The 12,198-nt window shown below is 45.6% G+C and overlaps 1 protein-coding gene across 1 annotated transcript; it reads left to right on the top strand.

Moving 5' to 3' along the window:
• Nucleotides 1–2,652: 2,652 nt before the first annotated feature.
• ODF1 (outer dense fiber of sperm tails 1) lies at nt 2,653–11,556 on the top strand. The gene is made up of 2 exons (XM_058564445.1): nt 2,653–2,972; nt 11,124–11,556. Exons 1-2 carry the CDS (start codon nt 2,653–2,655, stop codon nt 11,554–11,556), a joined length of 753 nt encoding a protein of 250 aa, XP_058420428.1.
• Nucleotides 11,557–12,198: the final 642 nt, after the last annotated feature.

The following is a 12,198-nucleotide window of genomic DNA, read 5'->3' on the forward strand; positions in this document are numbered from 1 at the left end:
CTTTACTAAAACACTTCATCAGAAAGAGGTTCCCTAGGTCAAGGCTGAGGAACACTGGGAGTGCTAGGCCTGGTCTAGTGATACACAGGGACTTCAGCATAGCGGGCTGTTACCTCTCTGATTACTCCTTCTATGAGCCTTTCAGGAGCTCCTTTACTTCCCCCATTTCTTATTGTTGTTCCTCAGGAGTCTGCCTCAGCCCTCTTCTTTTTTCAGTCTATTCCTTCTCCTGAATGATCTTGTCCATGCCAGGGTTCTAAAGATCTATGGAATTGTGGCTCCTGAATTTATATCTCTAGCCCAGCTTTCTCTCAAGTTCCAGACCCACTTATCCATAGGCTACTCCACATTTCTACCTTAAAGTTGTCACTAGCACCTCAAGTTCATCATGTCCCCCAAACTTAATTTTCTTCCTATGTTTCTTAGCTTAGTCAATGGACCACAACTCTGCTAAGCTAGAAACCTAGGAATCGTTACTGATTTCTCCCTCATTCCATCCTCATTCTGTTCACTAAATTCTATTTAATTTACTCATTTGGTCATTCAACGAATAAATTTTAAGACCCCACCATGTGCCAGGCATTGTGTTAGGTATCTAGTGATGGGAAAAATAGACAAGGTCCCTGCCCTCATGGAGCTTGCAGTCTAGTTGGGGAAACATACAAGTGATGTCATGAAAGAAATATGCAGACTTACTAGTGTTTAGTCTAGGGGACAGGGAAGGCGTCCTTGAGGAAGGGACATTTAGGAGGAGATCTAAAAAATGCCTTCGGGATTAATTAGATCAAGGGCATGAGATGGGGAGTTCAATTTCTAAGCAAACAGAACACAAGGCCTGAATGAGGTGGAATGAGTGAGAATTGAAGGAAGACCATTGTGGCTGAAGCGTAATTAATTACAGGAATAATGATGGCAGAGGGGACTGGAGAGGTAGGGAGAGGCCCCATTGTTCAGCACCTTATAAGGATTTTGCCCTTCTTCTAAGAGGACAGGGAAGACTTTGAAGACTTTTGGGCGGGAGTGGGGGTGAGGGATGATAGATTTATGTGTGAAAACCACTCTGGCTGCAATCTGAATGGATTGGATGGGACCTGAGTGGATGTAGGGGGAAGGTCATCCCATTGGCTCCTTCCTGCCATCCCTATAGCCGTGATTCCCGGGCCAGACTTAGGCTGTCTCTTGCCTTCCAGCAGAAGACACCTCTACTGTTGTCCGCTTACAGCGGGCCTTCAGTGTGGCTGTAGGACTTACCTTTCAACTTCTCTCAACAGAAAAGAAGATCAGTGATTCTTCACTGTGCTCAAAATAAAGTTCAAACTCCTTGGCTTGTCCACAAGTTCCTTCAAACCTGGCCCTTGTCTCCCTCAGTATTACATCCAACCACTTGCCCTCAAGTACCCTATGCCTTAGTCCTTAAAAAGATGATTCAAGAGGGGCCGGCCCGGTGGCGCAAGCGGTTGGGTGCGCGCGCTCCGCTGCGGCGGCCCGGGGTTCGCTGGTTCGGATCCCGGGCGCGCACTGACGCACTGCTTTGGCAAGCCATGCTGTGGCGGCGTCCCCTATAAAGTGGAGGAGGATGGGCACGGATGTTAGCCCAGGGCCGTCTTCCTCGGCAAAAAAAGAGGAGGATTGGCGGATGTTAGCACAGGGCTGATCTCCTCACAAAAAAAAAAAAAAAAAAAAAGATGATTCAAGAGCTGGATAGCAGTTTGAGAGGAAGACCCAGAGGAGTAGAAATACGCGAGCCAAGGCCGAGGCTAAGCCCGAAGTCCAGAGTGTTGATCCAGCTGAGAGCACAGGACACTGGCCCCAGTGGGATTTTCAGGCAGTTGGCTGTAAGAGAATCAAGGACCAACACTTGCGAAGCACTCAACGACAAGGCATCTAGAGGCTTGGATGCAAGACCAGAGGTGTAGTTGTTGGGAGGTGGTGACAGAGGACAGGACACTGAGCATTGAGAGATGGGAGCTTAAAAGCAGGACCCCAGCCACCAGAGAACTGAGGTTCCAGGATAGCCAGGACACCAGCTAGTAAAGAATGGGCAGGACTCAGAGACTCGGGGCTCAGAAGGTCAAGGTCAAAGGCTGACTTGAGGATAAGTTGGTAAGGAGAACCATGGGAAAGCTCTTTCTATTCTACATAGAAAGAGACTAGGAGCCAGAACGAATCCTAGAGTATAAGGAGCAAGGCTAAGTGTCAAGTCAAGGCTAGAGCTGGAAGAGCATAGAGAAAGGAGCAGGCAGCTCTTTCCATCACCCACACTAAGATTTTCACAGCCACGGCTAGCCCTCAGGGCGTATACAAGTCAAGGCCACTCAGGGTTAGCCCCATGAACCCAAAGAGCTGTAATTGCTTGGAGAACCCATCCAACTTCAAGCTGAATGAAATTCAACATTAGTATGGTTCTGAGAGTCACTTTGTAACTCTAAAGAGGGTCTCTGGAGACCATGACTGTGTACAGTTCACGTGGTAACCAGAAGACTATGACATACTTAGAGGGTGGTGATGTCATAGAACACAAGCTTTAAAGTAAGTGAATCATGTGTGCCTCATTTATTTTTAAAGGAAACTTCTGAGAAGAGCTTAGAACAATTTTTTCCCCCAGAGTGCCATTTCCCAAAGGTACTCGCAGAACAATAAGGTGTGACTGTAATGGCTGCACTGAGTTGTCTTTTGGACAGTGTTAGACGGGACATAAAGAAGGTGGACAGAGAACTAAGGCAATTGAGATGCATCGATGAACTGAGCACACGTTGCCTGTGCGACTTGTACATGCACCCATACTGTTGCTGTGACCTGCACCCTTACCCGTACTGCCTGTGCTATTCCAAGCGATCACGGACCTGCGGCCTGTGCGACCTCTATCCGTGTTGCCTGTGTGATGTCAAGCTGTACTGTCTTCGCCCGTCTCTCAGAAGCTTGGAGAGGAAAGCCATTAGAGCCATAGAGGATGAAAAGAGAGAGCTTGCCAAGTAAAAAACTTTCTTAGATTTTTACAGTTGGTCTATTAGCCTTGTAAGTTGGCATAACGGGAAAAAAATGTGACAATCGACACTTGAACAAAGATGGAAAGGGTTCAAGATAATGACTCTGGTGACTTAGCAAAGATTTAAGAAAAGAAGAGTAAATGGATCCATGATGGGAATTGTAAGATTCTCAAAAGACAGTGTAATGCTGTCGATCAGCAGGGTTATTGTTGGTTTATAGCAGGGGTGCCAACATGATAAATAATGTGGCTTTAATGAGGGTAAGAAACAGGGGGTATCATTAAAAAGCTATTGGAAGCAGCAAACTAAACATTTTTTCTGGTTATGAGTAAAGCGATTTGAGTATATTTGGACTTACAGAAATGACTACAGGAGAAGTAATAATAATTGATCAAATCCGTAATGTTTGCCAGAGGCTTTAAGAGCAGGGGAGCAAATTGAGCAATAGAGGCATTTCCTCGGTTTTGTAGGAAAACCTATCTCCCATTCCCCAACTCCAGACAAAGACTTAAAATTCATCTGGAGTTGGGTCTATTATGTCGGCCTCCCGCCCCTATGCTTGTAAAGGCTGTGCCAATAAATTATGAAACTGAGAGTTGCAGCTTTCAGAATAGAGTTGAAAATGTTTTAATTGAATTGGGTAATTTTAAAAGCCACTTTTTAAATTTTGTGTTTGAGTACATTTTCTTTTTTGGCCTAGAGAAAGCTTTTCTTTTCTAACCTTGTACATATGCCATTTAATCTGTTACTATTGATGAAAAAAATGTTTGAAAGCATTGTCTCTGGTTAAATAAATTATGGGACATTCATACATTGGAGTGATGTATAGACATAAAAAGGATTGATGAAGCACTTTATATATTGGTGTATTAAGTGAAAAAAGCAAGGTGCAGAAAAACTGTTTAATGTGCTATTTTTTAAAAGATGTGCGCAAATAGATTTTTTTAAATTAAAATATATTTGACACATAACATTGTGTAAATTTAAGGTGTACATGTTAATTTCATACATTTATATATTGTAATATGATTGCCATCGTATTGATAATTAGCCCCTCTATCATGTTAGGTAATTATTCCTTTTTAGTGGTTGGAATAATTAAGTTTTAGTCTCTGAGCAAGTTTGATGATTATAACACAATATTGTCTATATTCACTATACTGTGCATTAGATCTCAAGGATTTATTTACTACTTGTTGCAAGTTTGTGCCCTTAAACAACATCTTTCCTGTCCTGATGAGAGATTGATTAGATATAGATAGATAGATAGATAGATAGATAGATAGATAGATAGATAGATAGACAGACAGATGATAGATAGGTAGATAGATGATAGAAAGATAGATAGATAGATGATAGGTAGATAGATAGATAGATGATAGATAGATAGACAGATAGATAGATAGGTAAGTAGACAGAGAGAGAGAGGTAGGTAGGTAGGTAGGTAGGTAGATAGATAGATAGATAGATAGATGATAGAGAATGATAGAGGGTGGATGGAGAGAGAGCGAGAGACCCTTGACAACAGTGACAGTGATGCTTCACTGGAAAGGGCAATAAGGCAATTATTGTCCAGGTCATCAGTCACCAAAGGTCACACGAATGGACCTCCCTCAATAATCTGGGATGGGGCTCTTGCCTGTAAACTCATCTACACTCAGTTTGAACCCATTTTATTTTTACTCCTAAGAGTACCAAGTTACATAAATTGGGCACTCTGTGAGCCAGGGATTCTTTTTTAATATTTGGTCTAAATGAAGGGTTAATAAAGGCTGGCCTGTGTCCACTCTCCCTGACCTTTGACTACTTGATTACCCTGGATCCAAGTCCTTACAGCCTGTGTCTCCTGGCTGTCCCTACTCTCCAGACTCTCCAGGTGAGAACGCCTCTCTGTTCTTTACCATCTGGGAGCCCTCCACCTCCTCCAGGAGGCCCGATTTCTTGGTGTGCAGAAGACACAATTTCAAGCTTAGCTCTCAGCAGTGTGATTTATACACGCGGTAACGTTTTCTCCGGTTAGTGATACTTTTGCTGACAGTGTCTGATTTTTGCTGATTTTTTCTGTGCCTGCAGCAGTATGTGAAGCTGGTGATGTCTTTACATTAACTCCTGGATCTCCGAAGTGATAACCCCAAGTCTGTTTTAGAAATGACCTCAGGCTTGCCCTCTTGGATCTCCTCCCAGCCACTTTTCTTCCCATTCATTCCACCTCGTGAAACCCTCCTATGCTCTCTTTCTGACAGCTTGACATTTCACCATCCAGAAGGGCTTAGTGTCACCTGCAAACCTAAATATTCAATTTTCCTGAATATGGATGAAAATGTGAAACTCTGATCCAGCCCCAATCCCAGAGGACTCCCGCTGTTAATATTTTCTCTTCCAGTGAAATGCCTCTTTTTTCTTCTCTCTCAGTTAGCTCCCAATCCATGGCCAAATAGATCTAGAAATATCATGTTGATTCAATTTTTTAAACAATCTTTGGTGTGAAACCTTGCCCGAGGCTTTTTCAGTTCAGAAATCATATTCACATGATCTTTTACCCCTTTAAATGAGGCTAGTAGTTAGACATGACATATCCTTTCAGATGCCAGGCTGTGTTGTCCAGAAGGTTCTTTGCTCAAGTGGAAAGTAAGATTCCCTGGTCTGTGGTTGCCATGGCCCCATTGGAATTGTTTTCTGTGTGAGAGTCAATCTGCTCTGTCTCTGGGTGCTCCCTTAATAACGGGTAGGAAGTCTTGGCCAACAATTCAATTCCCAATATAAGTTTCTTGAGAATTCCTGAGTATATGTTATTTGATTGGGGGGTGTGAGTGTGTGTGTGAGTGCATGTGAGCATGTGTTGTGTTTTTTTAGACTGCGTATAGAAGGTCCAATCCACTTCCATTGTTGACTGAGCAGATGTTTCAAAAGACACCTGGGCAGTATCTTCCTTAGTAGAGACTCAAGTAAGTACGTTTGTTCCTTTAGTCTCTTTGATAGTCTCTTTTCCTCCTCAAATTACCTTTTGCACCGCAAACACTAGCAGTTTCCCAGACTCTTCCTTCCTCTTCTGGGTTTAGAGGGACTGAGGTAGCTGAGTTTGGTCACCTTTGTAGTAAGCCACGCACCGGCCTGACTTCAGTGTGCCCCTGATTCGCCACCACGCTCCGTGGGCTTCCTGTCTTCTGTTCTAAAGTGGCAGAAACAAACAAAAGGCAGCCCCCCCTCAGCCCTGCCTGTAGGAGTTGATTACCTAATTAATGGATGCCCTGTTGCAGCTCTGACATGTGGCGCTAGTCCTTGTGGACAAATGAAGCCCGATTTGCAGCCACACGTAGGGGTGCACTGGGCTCAACCCGCACCCTTTATGGGTACCTGGAAACTCATCCTGAGAGTGCGCTTCCCTCCTCTTACCAGAGCATCTGTGGTTGGCCTGAAGCTCAATGAGAAATTCCCCTGAAAACCCCCACACCAGGGGCACCATCTTCTGAAAACTTCAGAAATTTGCCTTCTCATTTGTTTTCTTGTTTACCCTTTCATACTGAGTACGAGGTTTCCATTGAATCACTCTTACTCAGTGAGGCGGATGCCTGTCAGCATCAGGCTGTGCTCTTTGCCGCTTAGCGGTGCCTCCCCCGGTCCACGCCCTTAGGGAGCTCTTTCCTCCCCTCCATTCTCTGGCCCACAGGTCAGGGCATAGGTAAGTGTGGGAAGCCCGCAGAGAGGAATCCTGGGGGCTTTATGGCTGGTGAAAGGTGGGCTTTCCCACTGGGATGAGAGCTCCCCTGTTTCCCTCTGTGTCCCCGCAGAGGCGGAAGCTGGTTGGGCCCCATTGGTCCTCTCTCATGGTAATCTCTTCATACCACAGGTCTCGGAGCCCAGTCACCCCACAACTGCAGGGGTAGGAGTTCCTGCCCATCTAGGCCAAGTGCATGTCTGTTATTTGGTTTGACCTTATTGTTTAATGATACAAAACTTCGGGCTTGGTGACTTAAAGCCTCAGGTTTTGGGGAAATCTGTGTGAGGAGGAGCCTGGTACAGTGATAAAGAGACTTACCTTTTACTGAGTGAAAACTGTGTGCCTAGCACTTCATCTTCATTTAATCCTCGTAACATCTTGGCCAACTTATAGATGATGAAACAGATTCAGCAGCAATGTTCTTGGTCACTAGGAGGTGGTAGACCTGGGACCTGAAGCTGGGTTTGCCTGAGGCCGGAATCCATGCACTTAACTACCTGGTGTGTGGTTCTCAGAGTGGCCTCTGGGCCAGCAGCAGCAGCATCACTTGGAACTTGTTAGAAATGCAGATTCTTGGCTCCTCTCAAGACCTGCTGAGTCAGACACTCTGGGCCTGGGGCCCAGCCACCTGTGTTTTGACAAGCCCCGCAGGGGACCCAGATGCACCTGTATTGTGCTACCCTGCTCCTGCTGAGTGACATTGTTCTTCAGTATCATCCAAAAGTCTAAAAAGGAGAGACAAGGCAGAAAAAGAAGGAAAGAGGGAGAAGAAAGAAGAGAAAAGCAAAGATGTGTTGGAAAGGAGGAAACGCGTTCAACGGGTCTTTGGAAGGGGTCTCAATTAGGTGGAAAAGCAAAGTTCTCAGAGGACGGCTAGAGGAGGGCCTGCCTCCCTGTGCTCCCCGGTAGAGATAGGCCTTTTTGACGCTTCATTACTTTACCCATCACCAGGCTGAATCTAATTTATGTCTTGTGAAGATAGCTGACTGTATTGCTCATCATTGCTGTGGGCAACATGTTTCACATTCAGGAGCTTGGACGTACACACAGGTGAAATCCTGCTTCAGCAGGGAGAAGAGGTGGCGGCCCAGAGCGGCAGACGCAGACACCGGCTGCCCACTCGCTCTTCCCCAGCTTCCCTAAGAGGCTTCTGCCGCAAACCAAAGGGGCTGATTTCCCCACATGTACTGTGGCTAAGCTCCCCTCTCATGATCACAGGTATAGGAGGCAATAGCCCTTTGCCTAGAACCCCACAGAGCCGTGGAAAACCCCACGTGAGGCAATGGGTACATCGCCAGGCAGGAGTCAAGTTGTAAGTTCAGAGTTGAGTCTGATGAGTAAAATGTGGCTCCTGCAATTTCTCCTAAACCCACACATCACCACTGATACTCCTTGACCTAGGGGCAAAAGGAAGAAGAAAGCTGAGCTGGCCAAGACTTTTTAGGCAATTTCCTGAAGATTTACACTGGTGAGACCCCTGTGCCGCTGCTGTAGGGGCAGAGGGGCCAGAGTGACAGGAATAGAGGAAGGGGGGATCTAAGCAATAAAATACATGAAATTGTACTCCAAGACTCAGGTTGCTAAGAGGAGGAGCTGGCTCTGGCTTGTAGATCCCAGACCCATCTCCTGCTGAGGGCAGGAGAGTTTTGGTGGAATCAGCATGGCAGCAGCTGGAGGGCCCTTCTTTGTGAGGCCCAGTCCTGTCTTCATGGCAGGATTTGATGTTTCTCATCTTCTAGTGGAAGGTCTGAGCTGAAGAGAAGAACTCTGACTCTCAGCCATCACACTCACCATGGGAGGTTCTTGAGAAATCCAGGAGGCACCTGTTCTGCTCTGCGCTTCACCCTTGGCCTTGGCTGTTGGGGCTTCGAGCCAGTGGTCCATCCAGAGAGGGCATGATGCATCTTTGTGAGCTATTCTCTGACCATCTAGGAAGATTGAGTGCTTTTCTTCTGTTTTTCTCACAGAGATAAAGGTTTTAAAGAAAGTACAATTCTCTTCCTTTCTCCTTAGTACAGCCTATGGGTACCCTGGCACACCCGGGGCATGAAAGACGTCTGTGTCCCATCCCACCCCCAGGTTCCTTGGGGCCAGGTGTAGAAAAGGAGCTGAATGACTCACAGTCCTCTGGGTGCCTTGCACATATTTTCTGTTGGCCTCGGCTTCTTCTAGGACTACATTCTATTTGGTCACTTTGGAATTAGCCACTAAGTCTGGGATTGCAAGCTTCAGTACAAGGGCTCAGGCTGTTGTTAAACCAATCATGTTAGTGCTTATCAAGTGAAAAATAGAGCCAAGCAGTATGTATAGCATGATCTCATAAGAACACACAGAAAACTCTCTCTATATGTATATAGAAACACACACACATGCAGAAGAAAGTCTAACACCAAAATGTTAAGATTATGGATATTGTAAAAATATTCCATCTTTTTGCTTATCTGTATTTTCTCAGTTTTCTACAACGAACTTGCATAACTTATGTAACAAAAAGAAGTTAACATACAAAATTCAGCATAAAAAGTAAAAATTAAAAATGTATCTCAAACCAATCAACCAATCCTAGAGTCCAGTCTCCTCAAACTGGAAGAGGTTCTAGAAATCACACATTCCAAGAGCTCCCTTTGGAGGCCAAGAGATGCAGGAAGGTTTGCCAGGAGTGTCTCTTAGAACATAGAGGGGTGGTTTTTTTGTTTTTTGTTTTTTCTAATATTAAGAGTTACAAAGAAGACCATTTCAGAGCATTAGGTTGCCTTTGGAAGGATCAGACAATTAGAAGGAAAATGGACCCTGAGGAGTGCCAGGCTGCCATGACCAAGAGTGGGGGGTTTTCATTGCACGAGCTTGGTCAAACTGATAATTAAAATCATAACGATCAGTTTGATTGGCATTAAACAGGCCTGAATCTGAATCTAGGCTCCGCCATTCCCCACCTTTACTGTCTCCCCATCTGTAAAAAGTGACGATTACACCTGCATTACAGGGCTATTGTGAAGGTTAAATGAAACAATGCCTTAATGGCTTAGCACTTTCCATGGCACATTGTAAAAAAAAAAAAAAAAGACAGAACCCTAACATCCTAAACACGTGCCAAGCACTATTATAGATACTTTTCATTCATTAACTAATTTAAGCCTCACAACAACCCTAAACGTAGGTTACTACTGTCCCAATTTTACAGATGAGGAAATGATGCACAGAGAGGTTAAATAACTTGTCCACATGGCAAGGCCAAGATTTGAACCTAAAAACTCTGGCTCCGGAGTCTGTGCTTTTGGTCACTTGGCTTTACTACCCCTGATGTATTGTAAGTGATCAATCAATATGAGCGGCTATGATTATTGTTTTATTATTGAGGATTCACACAGCAGGACTGCTGAGGAGCAACAAGGCAGCTCTGTGGGAACCATGGAGGTCTATGTGTGCTGCTCCAGGGGCCACAGGCAGTGGTATTGAACAACCAGCAATGTGAGGGGTAGATGGGTGGGAAGACACAAAAAGCCCTGATTTGCAGTGTTTACCGATTTCCATGGTGTAAATATTCCCACCACGGCTGTCTCAGCCATCAACAGGAAGGCCCTGAGTGAGGGGGTGGGGAGAGACGTGCACAACCATCCTTACAAGCTGGTAGGACCTGGATCCAGCGCACAGCTCCTCCAAGCTGACTGTTCCCGCTGGTCCCAGCCGTCCAGAGTCTCGAGCAGCCTCACAGCAGCAGGTCGAGACAGGCCTGGGTGGGCAGAGCTGGGCTGGGGCACTTCTGCCTTGTGTTTGTTGACGAAGCTTTCAGGCTGAGTCTGTGTGACAGCCCAGTGGTGGCACTAGTCCTGTGGATCAGCAGGGCTGGGTTCTCAGGCTGACAGACACCTTTAAAATGCAGATTTTAAATGGTATCTTATTAGTTGATCCCCTTTAAAAAAAAAACAAAACTCTAAGAGTCTACATATACTAGTAGTAATAATAACGATCATGATAATAATTAAGCAGGATTTACAATGTGCCAAGCACAGCATTAAGCAAAATCCATAATCTCATCTAATCCTCCAATAGCCCTATGATGTAGGTATTATTATTATCTCCATTTTACAGATACGGAAACTGAGGCACCAAAAGGTTAAGGAAACTGCCCAAAGTTCCACAGCTACTAAAAGGAGGAGCTAGGACTTAAATACAAGAGAAAGATCTGGAAGGCCATGCACCCATCTGTTGTTAACAGAGGTTTACCTGTGGGAGAGTGTGGTTTACACGGGAGGACTCTCATTTTTTTCTTAATACACTTCTGTCGTTTGCCTTTTCACAGTGATGAGTATTTACTCTTGCTATTTAAAAAATAGAGTTCAAAGCATTGCTTCTCAAGCCGTGTCTGAATTCCGAGGTCTGAGCTTCTTCCTCCCACCTTTCCTTTTTCTAAATTCCAGACTGAGAAGAACAACCAATAGAATTCTGGCCTCCTCTTGCTGTAGCAGCAACATTTTAGGATCGGTGAACGTGTGCGGCTTTGAACCTGATCAAGTCAAAGTTCGGGTGAAGGACGGAAAGGTGTGTGTGTCAGCCGAGCGGGAGAACAGGTACGACTGCCTTGGGTCGAAAAAGTACAGCTACATGAACATCTGCAAGGAGTTCATCTTGCCCCCGTGTGTGGACGAGAAAGACGTCACGTACTCCTACGGACTCGGCAGCTGCGTCAAGATCGAGTCTCCATGCTACCCTTGCATCTCTCCCTGCAACCCGTGCAACCCTTGCAACCCCTGTAACCCCTGCAGCCCCTGTAGCCCCTGCAGCCCATGTGACCCTTGCAACCCTTGCTATCCCTGTGGGAGCCGCTTTTCCTGTAGGAAGATGATTTTGTAAAGCGTAGGAACTCATGACTTAGTAGATGTGCGTACTCCAGCCAGGCAGCTCTTCCAGTGTTTCTCTTCCCCCTCCCGTGACCTGTGTTATTCAGCTACATAAGAAACCGAATACATAACTGCAACCCACTGGTGTTCTGTGAAGTCTTTTGGTTCAACCCACTGCAGGAGCCCTGCCCAGTTATTGGGCATCGGAAGAATTAATGGATGGGAATGGAAGAGGAGATGGTGATGTCTGCCCTCCCTGTGTCCACCTCCATACTCAACTACTGCACAATTCCAGGAAAATTTACCTTTTTGGTGGGCATCCCCAGACACTGTTTTTCCAAATGATCTAGTGAAATGACCTAGCCCAGAAACCAAACTGTCAAAGCAGAAACAGACTAGTTAGGGTTGAAGGCAACGCAAAGATACCGCAGGAGGGAGCACTGGAAAGACTGACTCCCCAAGCACAGAGTGGTTGGGATTTTTACGAGGGCAATGGTCAGAGTACAAAACGGGGAGGGGGCGTGTTCACTGAGCGAGGGTGGGGTGGCCGCACAGCTTGTGTTTCTCACCATTCCTATGATTTGGAGGAATGGCCAGCTCTGGGTCTGGGTGGTTTGCAGCCTCCTTAGGATTTATTTCAACCATCTGCTTTTCT

The sequence above is a fragment of the Diceros bicornis genome, chromosome 21 (genome assembly GCF_020826845.1).
Source record: "Diceros bicornis minor isolate mBicDic1 chromosome 21, mDicBic1.mat.cur, whole genome shotgun sequence".
In the NCBI taxonomy this organism is placed as follows: domain Eukaryota; kingdom Metazoa; phylum Chordata; class Mammalia; order Perissodactyla; family Rhinocerotidae; genus Diceros; species Diceros bicornis.